This window comes from Lissotriton vulgaris, unplaced genomic scaffold (genome assembly GCF_964263255.1).
Source record: "Lissotriton vulgaris unplaced genomic scaffold, aLisVul1.2 SCAFFOLD_2147, whole genome shotgun sequence".
In the NCBI taxonomy this organism is placed as follows: domain Eukaryota; kingdom Metazoa; phylum Chordata; class Amphibia; order Caudata; family Salamandridae; genus Lissotriton; species Lissotriton vulgaris.
In genome coordinates this window covers 346819-372581 of record NW_028240929.1, presented here as the reverse complement: position 1 = coordinate 372581, position 25763 = coordinate 346819, and the positions used below count along the sequence as shown (strand labels likewise).

Below are 25763 nucleotides of genomic sequence, written 5' to 3'. Positions count from 1 at the left end.
AAGATCAGGAACAACCGCACCCAGTTCTGTCTTGTGTCTCTGGATTTGGCACAGAGAGTTTGGTATCCCAAGCTTCTGAGCATGAGCATTGGTCTTTTGATAAGGCTGCCCATTTGGGAGGATCTTCAGTTGCTGCAGCTGGAGAGGGTTCTGCACCCGAACCTGTGCAACCTCCACCTTCATGTGTGGTGATTGAACAGCAGTAGTTGACAGCTTTTGACCTTTCTGTCTGTAAAGTTATTCTGGCAGCCAGGTGTCCATCCACCAAGACTATATAGACCTGCCGTTGGGACAAATCAGTGGTATGACGTGCATCCCAAAATATTGAACACCCCCCCCCTCCCCTGACATACCCGCCCCCTCTTCCCTCGGTCAGAACCCTTAGTCAAGATTCTGTTATTTGTTTTTACTTTGGCTGGCAGGTCTCACTCCAGGACACTGTTAAAGGTTATCTTTTTCCATTTCTGCATTTTTGCGGTTAGCGGAACAACTTTCTTGTTCAAGACACCCATTGTTACTAGGTTCCTAAAAGGACTAACTCATGTTTCCACCCAGGCCATTAATTATGCCTTAGTGATATCTTAATCTGCTCCTAACCAACCTCATGTGCACTCACGCTGCACAATTGCCCACTTTGTTTGCTGATTATCAAGGCTGCCTTTCTAGTGGCCTTAACATTGGCAAGAAGGGTCATCAAATTGCAGGCCCTCTCTGTACATCCCCCTTAGACCACCATTTATCCAGACAAGGTAGTTCTTAGGACCCATGCCTCTTTCCTTCCGAACGTTAGCACATCTTTTAATGTAGGCTAAAATAACACCTTGCCTATATTCTTTGTCCCGCATCATCCTCCTAAAGACGAGGAGAGCATCCACTGTTCTGACCCAAAAAGAGCATTGTCATTCTACATCACTCAAGAGAGTTCTAGGTGGGACAATCAACTCTTTGAAGGATATGTTGGACCTAAGAAAAGGGAAGGCAGTGCAGAAATGGACCCTCTCATAATCGATAATTCTCTACATAAATATTTGCCAATCATTGGCAAATAATCAACCCTCTGAAGGCTGGTGTGCTCATTCCACTGGACCAAAGGCTGTGACCACTGCTTTCGCTACAGAGTCCCTTTCTTGGACATCTGCCAGGCAGCAACGTGGGTGTCCATGCACTGTTCACTAAGGACTACTGCCTAGATCGTCAGGTCTGTTGTGAAGGCCACTTTGCCCATTTGGTCCTGCAGGACTTTTTGGTCTAATCTCTTAGTAAACCCACCTTCGGGGAGGTATATATCCGATAAGCGAATTACTTTATTTTGGTGACGCTTTGTCTGGTAGAGACACTTTCTAGCTGCTGATTACTTACCAATCCTCCCTGCTCTTCAAACTGATTCAGTAAGGGGTATCACTTCTGAGGGCCTTAGTAATGCCAACCAGTTTGTCAACAGTCTTCATTGGTCTGTGCTTCTTGCGTGTAAAGTCAAGAAAAGCAACTGACGTCAGCACACGGGTGGTGCCTGTGTAGACACCACCCTCTTCACTTCTACAGTGGCTGATGCAGAGCCGAAAGATACCACCTACCAACTCGTAGGAACTATGCTTGATCATTTTCAGGTTCAGTCGGGACACCTGTGTAATGAATCTGTGGCTAGATAGTCTCTACCAGATAAGGCTTTATTGAAGTAAGTAATTTGTTTGACGGGCTGGCTACTGCCCATGTGCCGTAGAGAAAATGTGTAGTGTGACCAGCATTGCCATTGACCACAGAACCCCAAAGAAAAGAACTTCCACTCCATGATACACTGGGTAGGCAGCTGGTCACTAAAGTAGTGTGAATTGAGCTCTCAGACAGAATGCCGATTCATTTGTGGTTCTCATTCTTTAACCATATTGCATTCTCTGCCAATGAAAAACCAACAGCCATAGGGATAATGAAACTCACTGCTTTGTGCAACCCCTCACTGCTTATGCATGTGCTATGTGGTAAACCTATTCTATATCAGTTTAGAGGTTCCTGCTACAAGAACCTTTCTGTCTGTTATATTGGGAGTGCAACATCATGAAGGTAAGTAATTGGGTATATATGTATCTAAGATCCAGAAATTCTAGGCTTTTGGGCATCCCGTTTGCTTAGCTGAAATCTCACTGGCCATATTTTGCATACGCTCCTGGTTTACGCTTCTTGTTTGGATATGGTTACAAGTTTAAAGCTTGAGTACCAAAGAGTATCCAATGAGGGGAAAATGCATGCATTTCTAATCCTGTTTATCCATTAGAGGATTTGCTTTGAATTTATAAACCCCCCTGTCATCCAACAGACACTTTGTTAGACCAGGGGAATAGCTGGAAATTCTCGATATTTGGAAACCGTGCTTTGGACAGTGAACGCTCTTGAAGTTTGAATTGCATTTGAAAAGTACCTGTTCATGCCATATCCTGTTTTCTTTCTTTTCACAAGCAATAATTACAGCTTAATTGCTGATTAAGTGTAACCATTTTAAATTATTCCCAGCTATGAATTCAAAAAAGGTAAACATAATACATTACAAAGAGGCAACCGTTTTTTTTGTGTAGAGTTAAGTTACTAAAAAGTCCAACTTCCCTGTCTTTTGAGCCCACCACTCACCCTATGCTCCTTTCTGAGATGCTATTTCCTTGTCTCACGCAATAGCTGTAGTTGTGACATTTGAGAGTAAACCTCTAAGTGAGTAAATGTTACGGTAACCCATATTTTGTACTCTTTCTAATTGAAGACTTCCATATGTCTTTTTTTTCTAAGTACAGTGCCAAAACACTGCTGGCTAAATGAATGTTCCTACTTAACCGTAATGTATTTTTTAGGTTGAGGAAGGCAGGTAAGCAGTCTTAGGATAAAAACCTCATGCACTTAAATTGAACAATATATTTTGCATAGTGAATACCTTTTTAAGTGCTACTTTATACATTTATTTTTTCAACATTGGCTGAACTTGTTTGTGTCTTGCTTTTCTGTTTTAATCATTGGTGCAGCCTATGTCCATCCCATTGTAAAATAAGTTTACATTTTGGAGACCTTATTATTTCTATTATTATTGTTTTTTGTTGTTATTATTGCTACTTTATATAAAGTAAGACTTGTTCACTCCTACCAAAAGTTCAGCTGCTGATAATTTGAATTCGGTGTTTGTGGTCCTTGAGGATCTTTTTCAGCCTATTTGTTTCTGCCCCTTAATTTTGAGGAACCTGTTTTATTAGTTGCTAGTGCTTCTGCAAGTGAGGTTGTTACACTTTATTGATTTGATGTGACCTACTGTGCAATTTTATTTGCCTAGAGTGCTTTCCTCCTGCTCCAAGGACTCTCTCCGAGGCAGATCCAAGGAGAGAAGGCATCAAGGGGAGAGATATCGGTCCTGATTGATGTCCGAGTATGACGACCGGGAACCTCCCTACCTGTTTGCCATCAACAGGTACTCCATTGATGTTGAGGTGCAATTTGACATCTCATAGTGGATTGGCATCAGGTCAGGAACCCCTCTGTTGAAGACAAGATCATTACCGCCAACGTTATCACCAAGATTGACTTCGAAGCATCCACAGTTGACAAATATACCATCGCCAATAAGTAACTTCCGTTGACATCAAAGACACCACCGAATTCGATGTCAAAGCAGCCACTGTCGAGTTCAAATACATCGCCGCCTGCTGCAAAGCATCTTCCGTCAACATAGTCCTCTTCCGTCGATGTAAAAGACTTATACTATTGCATCAATCGCAGTCAGAACTAACAATTGTGACGTCAAGGTCTAGATCGCCATTAGTCTACTTGTCACCATGATGGTTGCAGAGCTTAAGTGGAGAAGGGGTGCTCCTGGTTTTGATTAATCTCTAAAATATTCGCCCTCAAGGAACAATCTGAAGACAGTCTGTCCAATCTTGCATTCTACTGGGCCAGTCTCATCTCCAAGACTCTTAGCAGAAGCTCTTCAGCTCTGTCTGCAGTCAGACTGACATTCCCTTCAGCAAGACAGAGATCACCCAGGGCAAGGCATCAATATAGATCTAGAAGACCATCTACTGCAAGATCTGCCTCTTCCCATTCAAGGCAATCTGGTAGAAGATCAGCCAGGTTTCAATCTCACCACAAGAGATATTCTCCTTCGACTAACTCACAATCTTTTATATGGAATTACTTTTCAACCCTAACGGACACTTTTATATCTAGAGTATCGCTAGTAGGCAGTCTCTCCACTTTTAATGATAAATTAATGAGAGGGGCTACAAAATTCAACATCATTATGCCCACCACCACTACTTAGTCTTAAGTACTCGTTGAGACTTTGCACCAAAAAACCTCTTCTGGATTTTTATTGCCTTTAGTCTCAGGTCTTTTAGAGCCAGAAATGTAATTATTTTTGACGCCTGCATGGATTTGGTATGATCCTTGTAGACTTCTAAAGAAGTACAAACCATTGTATCAGGATCCACTTTTTTGTTTTGAAGGTCCGATCTTACACCAGATTCAGTGTTCGTAGCCGCAGCAAAACAAATCACAGTAGTCCCGAAAGTTGCGTGAAGTCAGCTCTGAGCCGCTCAAGGTCACTGTCCCGTGGGAGGTCGAGGGACTAGTCGCGGAGCATTCACCATTGTTTGTCTGGATCGAAGTCTTCGCACTTGGGGTCAGGTAAGACGAAGCATCACAAGAAGTCGAAGAAGCGTCATCGCTCACCGACTTCCCATTGCCCGATGCGGGTGAGGGTGTGGGTGGTGCCTCCTCCGCGCTCCAGCGGAGCCTACGGTGTCGACGTCTGCCTACCTACCCACCCTTCCCGGGCCTGTCGGCGACTCCGGCCCAGCTGCAGGAATTTCTGTCAGCCATTGCCCACCTGTTTGGGCCGTCAGGCCCCACCGGCGCGCCTTCTGGCCTCGCGGGCCGGACATGGGGTTCTCCCCCTTTGTCGGCGGCTCCCGCATCTGTCTGCTTCGGCCCCGGTGCCGCAGGTCCCCCAAGGATCCAGGCGCAGAGCCCAGTCGATGCCCGTTGACCTCGTGACACCTCCATTAACCTTGACCCCTCCGGCACCACACGTACCACCGGAAGAGGTCGCCCCCGGTCGACGCCCCGATGTGGACACGGAGCCGGTACGGCGTTGCTCGGCGCAGATTCCGACGCCATTGGGGGATTTCTATCCCCATGTCCAGCCTCCTTATTATAGGCCTGTTCATGAGCCTTCGGAGGCAGGGGTGGACTGGGAGGGGTCTGAGGACCCTCTCACAGCTCAGTGTGAGTATGACCCAGACTGGGCATAGGAACTGGGGGATGTCAGTGGACTGGACGCCTCTCCTGACCTTGGCATGCTTACTCCTCCTACTGTGGCTACGGAGGAGGGTGCATGCAGTGGTGTTGCGTAGGTTCGCCGAGGCCCTCCATCTCCAACTCCCTACAATGGTAGTCAGGACTAACCTCCTGACAGAACTGCTTCAGCTGGCGGCTACCTCTGCGGACCCACTGCTGCCTTTTAATGAGGCACTTTCTGACGTCCTTTAGGGCACCTGGTCCAGGCCCAACATGGGCTCCTGTGGGTAGGAACGTGACCCGACGCGATCGTCAGGCCCCAGGCGACCCCCTTTTCCTCTCCCACCTCTGAGAGCTTGGTTGTCCACACCCCCGGACAGGGAATCCAAGAGACTGGACCAGTTTGGGAAGAAGATTTTTTCTTCCGCCAGTTTAGGGCTGAGGTCTGTGAACACTGAATGCCTCTTGGGCCGTTATTCCCACTCTCTGTGGGATACAATGGCGCAAGTGCTGCCTCAGTGCCTGGAGGAGGCGCGGACAGTGCTCTCTGTCTATTGCTGAGGGGAGAGATGCAGCGAAGTTCACAATACGATGTGGCCTTAATAGCGCCGACTCGCTGGGCAGGGCGATTTCCACGACAGTGGCTCTCCTCCGCCACGCGTGGCTGAGGACTACTGGCTTCCAGGGAGGGGGGGGGGGGTCAGGGGGCCAGCAGGCTGTTCAGTCCACTTCCACCCCGGCCACCATTGCCCCAAAACCTTCCTAGTCCGGTCTTTCAAGCCCATCATATGCCAGTGGGAGGCAAGATTCGCCATCACCTCCCCCACTGGCGCACCATCACTTCAAACAGGTGGGTTTTACAAATAGTCCGAAGGGACTACTCCCTCCCTTCGAGACTGCCCCTCCAGCCATGCCACCCCATGTCGGGGAACATTTGGCACTTCTTCAACAGGAAGTCGCGGCCCTCTTGGCCAAGGGGGCCATCAAGCGCGTTCCTGCACCAGAAGTAGGACGTGGTTTTTATTCCCACTTCTTTCTGGTGCCCAAGAAGGACAAGGGCAGGTGCCCTAACTTGGACCTCTGGGACGTCAATTGCTTCCCCTGGAAGGAGAAGTTCAAGATGCTAACAGTGGTTCAGGTCCTGTCTTCCCTGGACCCTGGAGACTGGATGGTAGCGTTGGACCTGCAGGACGCATATTTCCACATTCCCGTCCTGCCTGCCCACAGGCGTTTCCTTCGGTTCACAGTAGGTCATGAGCATTTTGTTTACGGCGCTCCCCTTTGGCCATACCAGAGCCCCTCGGATGTTCACCAAAGTGATGGCGGTGGTCGCAGCTCATTTAAGCAGATCAAGGGTTCCGGTCTTCCCCTATCTCGATGACTGGCTGTTGAAGGCTGGCTCGACCCAGGCTGTCGTCTCCCACCTCCAGACTACGTTCGACCTACAGGGGTCCTGCAGTAGGCAGCACCTCCTCTAAGCACACAAACATGTCAAGAGGATAGGCTCAGCAAATAAAATGCATACTCTTCTGCAGAACCTTCATGAACAAAAGCTACTTCAACATATTTGACCTACTCTTAAAAATCACACCATATCTTACATTAATTACAGAAATGTGGCTCCCCAAAATTGTTTGCAGTCACATGCAACAAATCCATCCCATTTGAATATAACAACTTCAACAAAAATTGTTCGCAAATTCAGAGGGCTGGCAGTAATCCGTATGAGCAGCTGCAAATACTTGCTGATAAGATGTCACCACATTCAAACTCTTGCCTTCCCTTTCCTCTTGAAATGTAGTCCACCAGCTATCAATACAAACTTTGAAGAGGTCTTCCGTAATACTATGATTAGATTTCTTCTGAACCACTATACTATGTATTCTAGGAGGCCTCAATAACTGGTTTGAAAAAAGAAACCAACTACAGCCACAGCCTTAACATCCAGTTTTGATGCCTTCAACCTCCAACAAATCATTTGTGGTCTAGTGCAAAGTCCAGCCCCCCCCCCCCCGAACTGAAAAGGAATTCAGATACCTTGCAGCCGCCAGATGGAACAAGCTGCCCATGGCGCTACGACTAGAGCCATCTGAGTCAATTTTTAGAGCTAAGCTCAAAACTGCTCTATTCGCTTAGTAGGTGTGCCGTTTTGCATGGTCCAGAAATAAAGTAGCTCCTCAGCGCGGGGACACGCAGTTGTTGCGTCACCATGCGCTTTACGAAACCCCCAAAATAGAAATAAATAGAAATTTCACAACTTTAATTTCACAATCTGTCCATCAAAATGCCCTTCAGACCTTGCTCCTTAAAACATTTTTTAATGAAAACCTCAACACAATCTGCACATGCTAGATAGCTAGAAACGTAATCAACAAGTAGCTGGCTCCAGGTGATTTCCCTCCATGTTTTTAAAATTACCTTCATTAGGCCAGTCATCATGAAAATTAACCTCAACCCAGCAAGGGGCAGACCAATATCTGATTGCCTGTTAGGTGAAATATTTTAAAGTTTAGTTTATAATGCGCCATCAAAGCTTACTGTTGAAATCGACTTGTCAGAGCAACACTCTGGATTCAGACCAGGTACAGACATAGCCCTTGTATCCATATGGGATTTCTTAAAGCTCACATTGGACAAGAACTGTCTACCCTATTACCTCCGGACTTATTAGCAGTATTTAGCATAGTCTATCGCCACCCACTATTACAAAGCCTTCATTTCAAAGATGTCAAAATGCTTTGAGTTTGATTGCCCGATACCTCAATGATAAGTGGAGCCATACAAGGAAAAGAGGGCACTGCACCACGCATTGCCATACTTCCTTACTATAAGACATCCATAGAAGGTGCCGCTTTCTCAATGTAAGCCAAGAAATTCCAGAACGTACTATGTCCTTGATTCGTACCATCCAGGAGCACTTAGCGCTAAAAAAAGAGTGATGAAAACATGGCTGTTTCACAGATAACAGCACCATCCCATGGTTCTGAGATAGAGCATTGAACAAAAATTGAAGCTTTAAGCACAATCTATAGTCCACAGATGTGCAATAGTTATTCCAATACACACTGCTCAAGTTCAACAATCTAGCTACTTTCTGTATTCATTTAAGTTCCAAAGGGCTGATTGGGTCTAGCCTGGATATTATATAGTAATGCAAATTCATACTTAGTCCTCCTGTAGGACAGAACCGCTACTAATTGTGTCAATCACACAATACTGTCCCAGACCACTGTTGTAAATTACCTATCACCATTTGACCAGGCATGGAATAACTGAGATCTGCCACATAATACCAGATTATTTTAATTTAGTCTACCACTGCAGTCTACTATGACTGCTTCTTGACTTATCACATTGAAATCCATCTAAGGGCTAATTTTAACAAAGTCTGTACCAGCAGATCTCCTGGCCTTCTTTCCCTCCAACCTATGCCTGTTCAGGACTTTAAACATGAACAGCAATCTCGGAATGAATGAATCCTGTGTGGTAAGCAACATAGCAGACTATGAAAATAAGAAATACATAAAAGGTCCTGCAGAGCTGCCAGAGTATCAAAAAACAAACACTGCTCACCTATCTTTTACTCTAATTCACCCATCTCACTAAGCTGTATCCCAAAACAAGATAACTCCAGCTTCTCCAGTATTAGGGGTGTCTTTCATAGATTCACATGCTTGAATATTCCCCGTCGTCGAAGTGGGAGTCCCACGGTACATAAAGATAGCAATAATGCTAATATATATATATGTAATAACATAATACATAATAAAAATAGAGATAATACACACTGAAAACCTCTACAATGGTTCCTCCATAGGAATGCATTATAAAGAGAAAAACTCATTTGTAACATATCAGTGTCATTATGTTAGTCCAAACTGCAGCCAATCAGGCTCAAGCACCCTCTAGAACCTTCTCCTCAGAAGCTCCAGTCCTCAGATTTTCTACCGCACGTCGTGTGAAGGGAGTCGAAAGAGCTTGGAGGAAGAGATATGAGAAAGACCTAAAAGTTTTCTACCTGGCGAAGGTCAAGGTGTACCATAGAGCCGTCTGCCGGGCCCGAGCTGATTATTATGCACGGGAATTTCAGGCAAGCTCCAACCCTTCCAAGCTGGTTTTTAAAGTCCTGAAGGAGTTCACAGTGAACAGACTCCCTAATAACGAGATCTGTTCCCTTGCTCACTGTGAGGGTCTGGCCAGCTTCTTTGTGGAAAAAGTCAGCGCTATCTATCGCTCTTTTCCCAAAGTTGACCTGGATAGTACAATCATAACACCTCGTACTTGTCTAGGCTTGGCAACTCTTCCCATACCATCAGAATCAGAGTTTAACCTCTTGGTGACCAAGGTTAAATCTGGCTCGCCAGATGACCCTTTAAGACCAGCCCAGTTTGTGGACTCAGCGCCCCTCTGCCTTCCTCCCATTCGTCATCTTGTGGAGCAATCCCTAACTATCGGTTCAGTTCCGCCTGCCTGGAAAGCCGCCTGTGTTATGCCTATTATAAAAAAACCAGGACTGGATCCATCGAAGCCGGAGAGCTATCGACCAATCTCTCTCCTTCCATGGGTGGCAAAGATCACAGAGGCCCATGTGAATAATCTTTTATAGAAACATCTGACTTCAGCTCAACTATTGGATCCCACACAGAATGGCTTTAGACCTGGATACAGTACAGAGACGGCACTCCTATATATGGTTGAACATCTCCGCTCTGTACTAGATGCCGGTCAAACGGCGGCACTGGTCCTTTTGGACCTTAGTGCCGCCTTTGACACTGTATCCCATCCCATTCTTGTCCAAAGGCTTAGGGAGGCTGGTATTTCAGGCAGTGCGTTAGACTGGTTTCAGTCGTTCCTATCGGAACGCTCCTTTCAGGTGGTTGTACCACCATTCAGATCTAAATCCCGTGCCATCACCCAAGGAGTCCCGCAGGGGTCGGCGTTGAGCCCCACTCTCTTCAACCTTTATGTTCAACCATTAGCGGAGGTTGCGAAGAGATGGGGTCTCACAATGGTATCTTACGCCGATGATACCCAGTTGGCGGTGGCCCTTAATGGAGATTCCGACCAACTGGCATCCAACTTTGCGGATGGTTTGAGGGCAGTTGCCAGTTGGCTAACGGCCAACTGCTTACAGCTCAACGCCCTCAAAACCGAGGTGATGGTACTGGGTAAACAGCCAGATCTGTGGGGCGCAAATTGGTGGCCTGAGGAGTTGGGATCCCCCCTAAAACCGGTGTTGGAATTAAAGAACCTTGGCGTTTGGCTGGACTCCAAACTTACCTTCTCATGTCACACCAAGAAGGTGGCATCTATGTGCTTCGGCATATTACGTGGGTTGAGGCCTATCCTCAAATTTTTCGATGCCCCCACTCGCCAGATGGTGGTTCAAGCGAGTGTACTATCTAGACTCGACTACGCAAGCGCACTGCTTCTGGGCGCTAACCAGGCAGAAGTCCTGCGATTTCAACGGGTCCAGAATGCGGCAGCTAGGGCCCTGGTAGGCCTCCCACGGTTCTGTTCAGCCCGCAGCACAATTGCTACATTACATTGGTTGCCAGTCATCAGACGCATCGAATTTAAAGCATTATGCTTTGCTTTTAAAATTTTGAAATCGGACACTCCTGCCATCCTTCAGCATCTTCTGACTCTTTACACTCCTTCGCGTAGCCTGCGCTCTGCTGGCCAAAGTCTGGCATCTGGTCCCCGATTTCGTAAATGCAGATTGGGTGGTCGATCGTTTATGGTGCTAGCCGCCAAACTGTGGAATGCACTTCCAGTCCATATTCGCTCTCTAGAAAACCTTTTTGCTTTTAGGAAAGCTATGAAAACTTATCTTTTCCCACTGCCCTATTAGCTTCCAACTTTGCTTGCTTGTTATGTTCTTTTTTTGATATAGCGTCAGGACGCCCCTTCGCTGGGGCAGCTGTGCGCTCAAAAATACATTTAACATAACATAACAGTCTCCCTGAGCTCTGCTCAGTTTTCTTCATTCAACTCTTCTACTTCAGTTGTTTTTCAATATGTCAAGTAAGAAGTCTTTGTTTAGGCCTTGCTCTTCCTGTGGGAAACTGCGTTTGTTTGAGAAGGACCCCCACCAAAAGTGTATTTACTGTTTATATCCAGAACACAAGGTGGCTGACTGCAAGTTCTGTAGAACTTTTCCAGCTAAAACTCTGAGACAGGGAGGGTCGTCTTCTTCTGTGGTTGAAGCGCCTTCAGGACAAAGACGCAGTTTTGTCAGACGCAGAGAGTTTCCAGTCAGGTCCTTCAACTGCTGCTTCCAAGCGTGGCAGTGTTCAGGAGTTACCATCTCCTTTTCTGAAGAAGAAAAAGCTGGCCTTAACTGTAGCCCAAGTAAAACCTACTGCTACTATACCTTCTGTGTCTACGCCCACGAGACCTGGCTCTCAGGCATCTTTTCCAGCCTCTATAAGTGTTACACTTCTGACAGCGCGGTCGTCGACGGGCTCGTCGACGACCATTCCAACGACGAAATTGGCTGCTGTGGCTTCGTCGACGATTACAGTGACGACGACGTCTGCTTCTTCGTCGTCGTTGATTGTCTCGTCGACTGCTTGCACATCGACGAGCGCCTCAATCTCCTCAATCTCATCGACGATCCCTATTATCTCGTCGGCGAAGAAGCTTCCGTCGACGAAAAAATAATCGTCGACGCTACATGTCCCGTCGACGAGTTCAACGACGACGAAGGTCCCGTCGACGATGAAAGCTCCGTCGACCAGCTCGTCGACGACTTGTATCCCGTTGACGAAGGCTTCGTCGACGAAGAAGATAACACCCAAGGATTCGTCGACGAAGCTCCCGTCGACAAAGGCTCCGTCGACGGCTGTGGCAAGACACTCGTCGTCGACGAATACATCTAAAAAATCACCGTCTCCGACAGCTGTGTCTACGTCATCATCGTCGACGGCTGCTCCAGGTAAAACATCTACGTCGACTAAGTCATCGACGGCAACGGCTACGTCGACGGCAGCTTTGCCTTTAGATTCTGGAGCGCAGCAGGAAGACGCAGCATCCACTTCAGGATCAAGGTCTTTCGCCACTATGCCTCTAGTGCCTTTGGACACTTCAAGTACTCCAGTCATTACGGAGCCTTCCATGGGCAATTTCCAGGAATCTACACTCCAGTTGCCACCTCCTACTCTCCAGCCTCCCTCACCGATGTTGGCTAATGACCAGGAAACAGAGTCCATTGCGGACGACAATTTTTTGGTGATGCCCACAGTCCATCGGACTTGATTATTAAGTGTCAGGACACAAGTTCTGAAGACGACGAGGAGGAGGACGATGACCAGCAGGAGGAACAATATGTACAGGTTCCAATGGCAGCATTTCCAGTATCTCTGTTTTCCAACCTCCAGCATATGCTGGATGATTACAATAGGAGATTTCCTCCAACACCTCAGGGTACTCCGAGCCATGCTACATCTGAGATAACGGAGCCTACTCAACATCAGCAGCAGCCTTCAAAGCAGACTGCTTTTCCAGAAAGGCCCCGTCAAGCTATCCCCACTAATTCTCAACAAGATGTGGTGGATGAGGCAGAGCCGGAAAGAGAGGAAGGAGAAGTTCCCCAGGATACGGATGATGACCAAGACCCGGATATGGCAGAATTCGATGACTATCGAATGCAAACGCCCTCTCAGCCGGGCGACTCCAGTGATTCACCTCCGGTTGACATTGCTAGCTTCCATATATTGATGGATAAGGCGGCAGACCGCTTCAAATTACCAAGATCGCAGCGAGAGGAAGACTGCTTTCTCTATTACTTTAAGAACCAGCCTTACAAACAGGTCCCCACCATACCTATTATCGAATTTGTGTGGAAGGAGGGAATAAAAATCATGCAGGCTCCTAACTCCTTACCTGCTCAACTCCCTCGGCTGGAAAAGAAATATAGGGCCCGACTGGTTTGCCCGCTTGCTTGATCTCTCATCCTAAGCCGGATTCAGTGGTGACCCAGGCAGCGCAACGACAAGCGCGTAACCCTGCAACTCCTATCACTACTCGACCGGATAGAGAGGGTCGACGTTTGGATGCGATTGGGAAGAAGTTTTCAACCATGGCGTCTACATCAGTCCGTGTCGCAAATGCGTTGGCCATTTTAGGTCGTTTCGACCGACAAATGTGGTCAGACATTTCTGCGCTAGTCTTGTTGATTCCGGAGACATCCAGAGCGGAAGCGCACCAGATACTTCAAGATGGCAAGAGGGCATCAGAAGAGATAATTGACTGTGCTGTGGACATTGCGGGTACTGGTTTTCGTATCCTTGCCAGTGCTGCGGCTCTCCGGCGTCAGGATTGGCTAAAATCCACATCGTTTCGACAGGAGGTCCAGTCGAAGATACTTGACATGCCGTATGACGGTGAGTCTCTCTTCGGCTCTCACATCGATGAGGCACTAGAATCGATAAAGAAAGATACCGATACAGCAAAGTCGCTTGGATCCTTACAATTAAAAAAGCAGCCTTTTCGTGGTGCGCGTGGACGAGGCACATCTTCAAGCACTTTTCGATGAGGGTAGTCCCAGTACCGCCAGTACAATCAAGGAAACCAGCGTTACTCCAACCAGCAGTCCAATCGTCAGCAGCAGTCAATGCCCTATAGAGGAAAATCTAACTATAGGGGTGCCAACAACAAACGTCAATGACTTTCTAGTTCCACAGAGAGTTGGAGGGCGAATCTCGCAGTTTTACTCCCAGTGGTCTATGATAACATCGGACCAATGGGTATTAGACATTGTACACAGGGGTCATGCCTTGGAGTTCACAGAGATTCCTCCAAATTCTCCACCATCAGGCCTGCCACCTCCCCATCTCGAGGAACTACAACATCAGGTTCGTCTTCTGATAGAAAAGGGTGCAGTCGAAGTGGTTCCTGTATCTCAGCGAGGGAAAGGTTTCTACTCACGGTTTTTCCTCATTCTCAAAAAGACGGGAGAGTGGCGGCCCATTCTGGATTTCAGAGCTCTCAATTTGTTCCTAAAACAACAATCGTTCCGCATGCTGACGTTATCGGAAGTCTTGCGACTTTTCTGCAGCGGAGATTTTCTAACAACAATAGACCTGCAAGACGCCTATTTTCATGTGCCAATGCTCCATCAGCATCGCCAGTTCTTGAGGTTCAAGGTGGGTCCAATACACTATCAGTTCAAGGTGCTACCTTTTGGCCTACGTTCAGCACCTTGTGTCTTCACGAAAGTTTTGGCTCCCGTCATGGCTCATCTGCGTCTTCAGATTTTTCCTTATCTGGACGATTGTCTTCTAAAATCCCAATCTCCTCAACAGCTGGTTCACGACACACGTCTATGTCAGCAGACGTTCGAATCACTGGGGTTAACCATCAATATGGAGAAGTCACACTTTGCACTGCTGCAAAGAAGAAACTTCCTGGGAGCAATTCTAGACACGGACCTGTCAAAAGCCTTCATCTCCCTCGAACGTCTCCAAAAGATAGTTCGTCTGGTCTCTCTCATCCGGTCAAAGCAGTCAGTTTCTGTGCGGACGTTAGTCGTTTCTGGGGATAGCATCGTCCTGTATTGCACTGATCCCAAATTGCAGGTTGCGCACTCGTCCTATACAGGAAGAATTAGACCTGCAATGGCGCCAGGTGTCGGGGTCTTTCAATGACCTGGTGAGGGTAACGTCCCGCATGAAGAACAGTTTGATTTGGTGGGAACAACCATCCAATCTGGACGAAGGAACTTCGTTTCTAGCCCAGTCTCCGGATCTGACGTTGACTACAGATGTGTCCATGGAGGGTTGGGGCGCTCATCTCCAAGACCTTTCCATCAAAGGCAAATGGACGGCGACACAACAAACCTGGCATATCAACCGGCTGGAGTTGATGGCGATCTTCCTAGCGCTCAGATCATTCTTGCCCGTAGTGCAGGGGGAGTCGGTGCTGGTTCAGACAGAAAAAACCACCAGCATGCACTACATGAACAAACAGGGCGGCACAAGATCTCAGCCATTGTCTCGACTGGCTCAAAGGATTTGGGACTGGGCTCTTCGTCATCAAATTTCTTTAACGGCGGTCCATCTGCTGGGGGTATCCAACATCCTGGCGGATTCTCTGAGCAGGTCCACGTCATCCACTCACGAGTGGGAGATACATCAGCCGACTCTAGACCTGGTGTTCCGCCGTTGGGGTCGTCCCATGATAGACCTCCTTGCAACCCCAGTAAATCGAAAGTGTAGATCCTTCGCAAGCTGGCATCCCCACCCAGAGTCCAGAGGAAATGCCCTCCTCATGGATTGGAACGGGCTGTTTGCTTATGCATTTCCACCGATCCCGTTGGTGCCGAGGACGTTGTGGAAAATGCGCAGGCAACCCTGCCACTTAATACTGATCGCCCCTCGTTGGCCCAGACAGGCATGGTTCTCGGAACTGCTTCAGTTATCCCAATGCACACCCATTCATCTGCATCCACGTCCAGACCTCCTGACGATATACGAAGGTCAAATTTGCCATCCAGACCCATCAACGCTTCAATTATCGGCATGGAACCTGAATACGTCGAATTTGCAAATTTAGATATGCCCCAAGAATGCAGAGACATTCTAGCGTCTGCTAGAGCTCCATCAACCATCAAAACGTACAAGCTAAAATGGAAGCGTTTTTGTCATTGGTGCGCTGCATCCAATATCCATCCAATCAATTCCACTCCGGAACAGCTTTTGCCTTTCTTTCTGAGCCTCGCTCAGTCTGGTCTCTCTCGTGCCACCTTGAGAGGTTTTCTAGCAGCTATTTCACGCTTTCGACACGATGGTTCAACGTCTCTCTGTTCATCCAGAATAATCCGACAGTTCTTTAAAGGTCTCTTCAGGAAGTTTCCTCCTGTTAGGCGCCCTCCTCCGGCATGGCACCTCAACGTGGTGTTGTCACAGCTTATGAAGCCTCCTTTTGAGCCAATTCACAGAGCAGACATCAAGTATCTTACCTGGAAGGTTGCATTACTTTTGGCCTTAACATCTTCTCGTCGTGTAAGTGATCTTCAAGCTTTCACGATCAAGCCTCCGTATTTGTAATTTAAGCCCGATGGAGTGTCACTTCGTACCAATCCTTCTTTTTTGCCGAAAGTACCTACTGATTTCCATTTGAACGAACCTGTCTTTTTAAAGACTTTTTTCCCGGATCCAAGATCTCCGGCGGAACAACGATTACATTCTTTACACATCAAACGTTGCCAAAAATTTTACATTTCAAGGACTACCCCTTTCCGTAAATCCAATCAACTGTTTGTAGCATATGGACGGATGCGGAGGGGACATTCATTGACAAAACAAATAGTTGCAAGATGGCTCTCAGCAGCCATATCCTTTTGTCACCAGCAAGCTGGCAAGCCTTTACAGTGTTCAGTGAAGGCACATTCGACGAGAGCGATGGCGTCATCCACCGCTTTGTTTGCTGGGGTGCCTCTACACCAGATTTGCCGAGCAGCGACATGGTCCAGCAGGCACACCTTTACCAGCCATTACTGTTTGGAGGCCATCAACGAAGCGGATACCGCAGTGGGGCAAGCAGTGCTTTGTCATCTTTTTAAATGAGGTGAGCCTCTGTTCCCTCCTCCATTTCTTTCTGTGATTGCTATATGTTTTTAAGCTGTATGTTATTGTCTTCAAGTTTGGAGAATGTATTTAGCAATCCCAGCTCTAAGGAGGTTACTGCTATCTATTCTATTCAAGCATGTGAATCTATGAAAGACACCCCTAATACTGGGGAAGAACAATTGTTACTTACCTGTAAACAGGTGGTTCTCCAGTATTGGTGTCTTTCATAGATTCACATGCGATCCACCCGTCCTCCCCTCAGAGACTCTCTTCTCCTCATGCACTCTACTTCACTTTGGTGCTACGAAAATCTGAGGACTGGAGCTTCTGAGGAGAAGGTTCTAAAGGGTGCTTGAGCCTGATTGGCTGCAGTTTGAACTAACATAATGACACTGATATGTTACAAATTAGTTTTTCTCTTTATAATGCATTCCTATGGAGGAACCATTGTAGAGGTCTTTCAGTGTGTATTATCTCTATTTATATTATGTATTGTTATTACATATATTTATATATATATATATATATATATTAGCATTATTGCTATCTTTATGTACCGTGGGACTCCCACTTCGACGACGGGGAATATTCAAGCATGTGAATCTATGAAAGACACCAATACTGGAGAACCACCTGTTTACAGGTAAGTAACAATTGTTCTTGGTGGTCATCAACTATGACACGGAAACACCTACACACAGAATCAAAACAGTTACTTTTTTAATCATTCACCTTACACATTGTAGCATACTAGTGTTTCAACCTTTTCAGAGCCTCACATAGGTGTAGTTAGGTGCTATAAAAATGTTAAAGCAAATACAATACCATATAATTAAATTTGGTAATACTTGTACATATTTACAGTGCTTAAACATAGCAGAAATGTAAAATGAAGCCCTATATGAAAGCAGTTATTATGCAGCCTTTAGAGTCTGTCCTTGGTTTCTGTGCTGTCATTATACTTATGTTGTAACAATCCATAGCTGTCACATTTACATATTCATTGTTAATGCATGTCAAATTATCTCTGAATATTTCTGGCATAATTCTTATTGTTTTAATACATGAACTTTTCACCTTTGTTCAGCTATCTTAGGTTCTCCTAATAGTGGAATTCCAAATCCAATTGGCCCATCTGTTGCTGGGCAGCAAAATGCACCTTCGTTGAATAGTCCTAATCCAATAGATGCTGGTTCCATGAAGCGAGCTTATGATGCATTGGGGCTGCCTTACTGTAACCAACCACAAACACAATTGCCGCCGCAGATTTCGAGCCAGCAACCAACACCACCTACGGTTCACCAGCAAATAAGGACTATGAATTCACTAGGTAATGGGCTGGCCGCATGGTGAACTATTTCTGTTAATGCATTGATATAACACATCTGTGTATTGGTAAGCAAGGATCATTCCAGCCTGTCAGATCTTAAGTTTATTATTGCTGTCCCTGGTGCATTGGCAAACAATTCAGCTCATTCTTCGTAGATTTGTATCTAATCTATGGGTTACAAGTTTCAGAACATGTGAGGTTGATTCAATATTCAGACTTAATAACTATTTGTTTTATAAATTTTCTGTATTCTAAGTCATTTAATGTTAGTTCTGACCAAATAAGTTTATATCCAATTAGCCAGCAACTACTTGTTTATCTGCCAACAAATGTTTCTTTCTTCATACATTGACTGCAAGTGGCGTTGCTCCATTGCAGTTTATGTAAATGTATGTTCGAGGCATATGAGCTGCAGATTGCACACTGTGCATAGATCGCCACCTAGTGTTGGGCCCGGATGTTTGCAGTTTGTTGTTGTCCTGAAAAGTTCTTTGGAAGTCACGAGATAGGTGACTCCTTCTTAGGACCACATTGTGCATGGGCATCGGCTCCATCCCCAGATTATTTTTTTTCCGCCAACGGGCTCGGATGGGTTTCCAGCGCTCTGGTTAGGAACCGAATTTCCTTCGGCGCGCAATCCTCACCAGTTCGATGGTATTGTTTTGATTGCGCTCCACATCAACGTGATTCTTAACCACTTCGAAGTCTTCGATTCCGGTCGTCGACAAAGGCCTTTGGGCCTACCTAGGCCTTACTTTCTGGCTCATGGAAAGGACGCCATTCAAGAAGTGTCCTCGATTTGGGTCGAAGCTTCCCCACACCGACCTACATGTGTGCAACCTTTGCCTCTCACCGGAGCACGAGGCCAAATACTGTTCTGCTTGTGTCTCCTTCCGCTCTAAGAAGACGATCCGGGACCGACGAGCTCGAAGAACAATGGCTCGCTTGTCAGCTTCGATCCCAGACGACATCTTCGAAGAGGGTGTCGACGTGCCAGAACACCAGCACGCCGAAGAGAGTACCAGCTCCTTAAACGCCGAAGACTCGACTTCGAGGAAGTCACTCCAGCTCAACGGGTCGTAAGTAAGATCATCGACCCCAACCCTTCCTCGACACAGTCTAAAAAGGCTTCGGGCACACCATCACCTTCGGGCCATGGTGCACACCGAGAGACTGCTTCCAACGCCCCACCTTAGGGCCCGGCAAAGAAGCCCATTAAGCCTTTAGGCAGCTCGGGCTCGAGCCAGCCTATCCACAGTGCAGATCCTACATTGACACCAAAGAAAAAGCCATCTTCTTCAACCACGCCGACCGTTGCTCCGACACCTAAGCACACGGCGCCGAAGACTGGCAGCGGCTCATCGATGCCGAAAACGCATTCGGAGCCGACAAAAAAAACGCCTAAAGCTCAAGAACACGCTTCGGAACCGAAAAAACATGCGGAACCGAAGAAACGGGTTCCGGTAAAGGACATTTCAAAAGGGCACACTTCTAAACCAAAATCAGGTACCGACTCGGTGCTGAAAAAACCTACGGAGCAGACAACCTAGATACCAAAGGATCTGCCCTGTTCAGAGGAACTTTTCACACCTGATCCTAACCAAACAACTCTTGTCATGGATCCTAAGACTGGCCAATTGACTCTCAGTTCCAAAAAGAGACCACTTGAGGCGCCAGCACCTCCTCCTCCTCCTCCGAAGAGACATTGCAACCTCTCCATTAAGGGTGCCTTCTCCTCCACCTCCGCATACTGTTCCTACACCTACTCCACCTCACCATTCACCTACACCATCCCCTAATCCAGAGCGTGATGTAGACACACTCTGATGACACAGATGGAGGTGCACATGACCCAGCAGGGACCAATAGTCTCCCCTCAGTCACCTAATCCATGGGATGATTACAACACCCCTGATGTGCCTTATGTCCCACAAGACGACATATATCCTTCTAGACCCTCCCCACCAGAGGACACTATAGGTTTTAACTTACTAGTCCAAAGAGCTGTCCAATATCATGGGGTGGACTTACACACAGATGCGGTGGAGAAAAGATTTCCTATTAGACACTTTTGATAACACACAAAGGGCTACTGCCATTTTGCCAATGCTTAAGGGTGTAATCAAACATGCAACTGAAGTTTTTAAAGACCCCGTCAGGGCTAGGGTCCCCAATCCTCACATTGAGAAAAAAATATAAAGCTGCCCCGACAGATCCAGTCTATATTAAAGGTCCAGCACCATTAGACTCTTTAGTAGTGTCTAATGCACGTAAACATTCTAATTCTCAGACATCAGGTGAGGCCTCACCACCAGACAAAGAATCCAAGCTACTTGACGCCTCAGTGTAGGAGAGTAGGGTCTGCAATCCTATGATCACCCAGATTTTTTTGCTTTTGTTTCACTGGTTTACGACTTTCTCTGGCTGTGGGCCTGCCAATCAGACCCACAGCCTAGCTGTTCTCTCACTAAATTGACATGTGTACCTTAGGTGCATTACCCAATTGGAACTGGGCCATCTTGTCAGACCCTGTCACTCAGGGCATCGGTGTACCCAGGGCCTACCAGGGGCTGAAGCATGTATTATGCCACCCCTGGATGGCCATCTAAATCTGACACAACTGGCTGCACGACAGCTGGGGCAAGGTGGTGTACTTGCCCTTTGCTTTAGATATAGTATACCTATATCTAACCCTAAAATGGACACCCGAGTTCCTATCAGTCACTCCTATGGCAGGCCTTGACAATCCTGAAGGCAGAGTGCGTGGAATCGGGTGAATTGGGCCCTGGCACGAGCCGAGCCCGGTTGCAGCTTGCGGAGCCAAGTCCCAATGGCTGTTCCATGATAACGCGTACCACATATTGCTAACTTGGGTATCGCGTTATAAAGACATGTCGAGTAAGGTGTCATACGAATCGGGATGCTGACCCCTCACCAATGCTGGCGACGGGGTTACCATTCCACCCTTCTAGAGGGACACGACATGTACGTAACTGTGAACCCCGGTTAAAGTTAACTGAAGCCTCAGCTCCACAAAATGGATGCTGCCACCACAGACACGAGTCTGACCTCCTGCTGCTGGGAGTCCTTCCAGCGAGGAGAGCTTGGACAAAGGGTTTCCTGTCCGGGGCGGTGCTCGCACCATCCCAGACAGGGTTTTGTGTATCCTGGGTAGGCAGGGCTTTACAGGAAGGTGACTGCGGAGTGGCACCCCGGTGCTCACTACGCATCTGCCGGCTAGAACCAGTTCCAGGGGCACCCCAGCCCCTGACCTGGGGAAAGTCCGGCATGGGAGAGGGGTGTAACCACCCCCCTTCCTGGTCACACCCCTAGGGCAGGACCTAGTCGCGTACCCACCCCTTTCTTTAGGATAAAGGCAGGAGCGGGGACCCTTCCAAATTAGATCATCTTTGAATCAAGAACTACTTTCTACGAAAGGAAATTCAAGACTCTTCTCAAGATTTCTCCCTTGTGGCTAAGGAGTAGTCACCCTGCATCCGCAGGCACCATCTAAGAACTCTGCGGTTTGCTGCACGTCCTTCCTCAGGAATCCGACTGCCCAGCTCGACGAGAACCGGCTTCCCTGGCACCTCTGACCTCTACCCACATCGTCAGCTCAGCTGAGATCCGTGGGTGCGACGAGACCTCGAGGGACCGGCCATCATCAGAACCTGCACGATTTCTAAACCAGCACGACCACCGAGGGATCCTCTGGTGAGTGCTTTGGGGTCCGAGAAGCCCCTACCCTGAGCAGCTCCAGCATCAAAGTTCAGCCTCCCAGCATCTCCACGATCTGCGTGGGGCCCTTCTGCTTTTTGCTGCTCATCACGTTGTCTGGTCACTAGCCCGCTGGCTTGTGGCCTTCTCGACGACGGCCGACAACAACGCTGTTGGTCTGGTTGCTCCAGACTGACCCTTGCTCCCTTTTGAAAGAGGAGCACCCCGGACCCTCCTGGTCCACTCAAGACGCCATTTTAGGTCCACCACGTGGCCCTGAATTTGCCAAGGCTTGTTGCCCCAATCCTGGGCCCAGCGACGCCGACAGCATCAATCTTCGTGGGACAGCTCGCACCTCAGAACCTGGCTATATGCAAATCAGTCTGTCCCTGGCCCAGTGCATCATGGGAACAGGGCAGACTAAACTACCAAGCCAATTCTTACACTGGGAAGGAAACAAGCTTCCGGGGTTCTGAGCTGGGATGGTGCAGTGAGCTAAAAAACGGTGATGGATCAAGCACTGATCTTTTGACTGGGTAAGAGTGGTCTGCTTAATTCAGACACTCTGTTCATCACCACCCCCTTTTCTGAGTGATTCTAATAAATACACTGTTTATTTCATAACACTTGTGTGGTGTCCTTTCACTTGGTGTTCAAGGGGTATGTGATGGTATAACAGCTGGCTTAACACGCCCTCTAGAGTTTAGCCCGAAGACTGCTCGTATCCACGCTACTAGGATAGCTGGTCTAAGGTTGACTTACAACCAATCACCATAAGTGTCGTTTGGACCGATGCATAGTGATCACTAGAATAGTGAGCACTGCATATCGGGCCATCTTCTCACACTCAGGTTAAAGAACAGAGCCACAAGCAGCTAATATCTGGCGCATTGCCAACACCCAAGCGTTGCTAGCCAGATATGACCGGGCTCATTATGATGAATTAGAGTCCATAATGCAGCATCTACCTGACAAATACACAAATGGGGCCAATTAACTTATACAGGAAGGTAAGAATATTTCTAACACTTCCATTCGCTATGCCCTAGATGCTGCAGATACCGCCTCGAGGGCAATTAATACCAGCACCCTACTACGTAGACCTGCTTGGCTACGTATCTCAGGTTTTAAACCTGAGGTACAAAACTCCATCCTTAATCAGCCATTTGATGAGACACACTTATTTGGCCCAATTGTTGACGTGTCTTTAGAAAAGATGAAGAAAGACACAGATACAGCAAAATCTATGGGAGCCTTGGAGCAGCAAGCTCCCAGACGTTCTTTTCGTCGCTCATCATACAGAGGCAACATTAGAGGCTACTCCTCCGAAAGTCCCTCCACCTCTTACAAATCCCCTAGCCAATTCACATTCACTAAGGGCTACCTAAGAGGGGGTTACAGGGGTAACGACAACAACAGCAGAGGCAAAACCAACAACTCCCGTTCTGCCTCTACCTCTACCCAATGACGTTCCTCCCCTTCCCCCCCCAACATTCCACTCCTGTGGGGGGAAGACTGCAACAATTCCTTCCTGCCTGGAACAACATCACATCAGACAGGTGGGTGTGAAAAATTATTCCATCAGGTTACTGTCTAGAACTAATATCTACCCCCCAAACATACCACCCAAACAGCGTCCAATGTCACAAGAACATCTAGCACTGTAAAAGTAAGAAGTGGAATCCCCGCTACAAAAAAGTGCAATCGAACCAGTTCCCCTGCACCAACAAAACAAAGGGGTTTACTCTCTATATTTTCTGATCCCAAAAAAGGGCGGCTCTCTAAGGCCTATTCTAGACCTCAGACCGCTAAACATATACAGTCAGACCATTTTCACATGGTCACACTCCAACAAGTCCTTCCGCTTCTGTCACAAAACTACTTCCTTGCTACTCTAGATCTCAAGGACGCATACTTCCACATTCCCATTCACAAAGCTCACAGAAAGTATCTCATATTTGTAATAGACGGGCAGCACTATTAAGTCAAAGTACTCCCATTCAGAGTCACAAAAGCACCAAGAGTATTCAAGTGCTTCACAGTAGTGGCAACGCACTTATGAAGACAGCTCATCCATGTCTTCCCGTACCTCGACGACTGGCTCATAAAAGCCAGCTCATACAACCAATGTGTGGAACACACTCAAGTCACAGTACAACTGCTTCACGACTTGGGGTTCACAATAAACCACGCCAAGTCCCATCTACAACAATCCAAAGTACAACAGTACCTCGGTGCCACAATAAACACCCCAAAAGCACTAGCTTATCCCTCTCCAGCAAGGATAGCCAGCATGCAAACCCTTCTAACAAGGTTTCAGCTACAACACTCCCTTCCAGCAAGAGTGTTCATGCAACTCATAGGGATGATGGCTTCTTGCATTTTCATAGTGCCCCATGCAAGACTTCAAATGCGTTCGCTACAAGAATGCTTACCACGTCAATGGAACCAGGCTCAAGGTTAATTGACGGAGCTAGTGTTGGTAGACGGTCAGATTCCTCACTCTCTGCAGTGGTAGAACACCAAAAACCTTTCCAAGAGACGACTGTTCCTAGAGCCAGTTCCTCAGATAGTCTTGAATGCGGAGCCCACCTACTGCAACACACCATGCAAGGCAGGTGGACACCGCAACAAAAGTTCTCCCCATCAATCATCTGGAGTTACTAGCAATATTTCTAGCACTAAAAGCTTTCCAAAAGCAAGTATCAAACAAAGCTGTGTTAGTCCGCACAGACATGATAGCCATGTATTACATATAGAAGCAGGGAGACACACACTCCCTGCAGCTATCTCAACTAGCACAGGACATATGGCGGTGGGCTATACCTCAAAACGTATTCCTTCTAGCCCAACATGTTCCAGGAGTACAAAATACCATAGCGAATCTGTTAAGTCGTCAAACACAACAGACCGCCGAATGGGAACTTCATATGCAAGCTATTCAGCCATTCTTTCAGATGTGGGGACAACCTCAGATAGACCTATTTGCAACCCACAAACGCCAAATGCCCAAGCTTCGCCACCAGATATCCACACTCACTGTCTAAAGGCAATGCGATATGGATGAATTGGTCAAACTAATTTGCGTACGCTTTTCCACCTCTACCACTCATGCCACTAGTAGTACGCAAATTATAGCAGCATTCTCTAACCCTCATCTTAGTTGCTCCAACGTAGGCCAGACAGCCGTGGTACACCACACTGCTACAACTGTCGGTAGTACCGCACCAAAATTTATTACACCTGTCTCCACACCTCTTAATACAGAACCGTGGGGAGATCAGACACCCGGACCCAGCTCTACTCAACCTTGCGATCTGGCTCCTGAAATCTTAAAATTTGGATATTTGAACCTTCCTCCAGACTGCATGAATGTCATAAAAGAAGCTAGACGTCCATCCACTAGGGCATGTTATGCAGCCAAGTGGAAACTTTTTGTAATATATTGTCACACAACAATTTTAATCCCCTAGATGTGTCTATTCACACATCATAGGATACTTACTGCGTCTCCAACGATGCAACTAAGCCTATACGTCTATGAGACTACATCTTGCTGCAATAGCAGCATATCTGCAAAACAAACATCTATTTCTATTCAGAGTGCAAGCCATTAAAGCCTTTATGGAAGGCCTTAAAAGAATAATTCCTCCCAGAGTACCCCCTTCACCTATGTGAATTTAAACGTTGTTCTCACACGGTTAATGGGACCTCCCTTCGAACCCTTACACAAATGCGAACTACAATTTTTAACTTGGAAAGTTGCGTTCCTAGTAGCTATTACCTCTCTGCGGAGTTAGTGAACTACAAGCACTAACCATTCACGAACCCTTCTTGCAAATGCATCACAATAAGGTAGTTCTGCGTACTAATCCAAA

At 47.2% G+C, this 25763-nt stretch overlaps 1 protein-coding gene across 1 annotated transcript in view; it reads left to right on the top strand.

Annotated features, from left to right (window-relative positions):
* LOC147672480 (CREB-binding protein-like) overlaps positions 1–25763 on the top strand; it is a 307545-nt gene that overhangs the window by 38149 nt on the left and 243633 nt on the right. The window contains exon 2 of the mRNA XM_086948007.1: positions 17926–18168. Coding sequence (XP_086804133.1) covers positions 17926–18168 — 243 coding nt within the window. The remainder of the gene's footprint in view (positions 1–17925; positions 18169–25763) is intronic.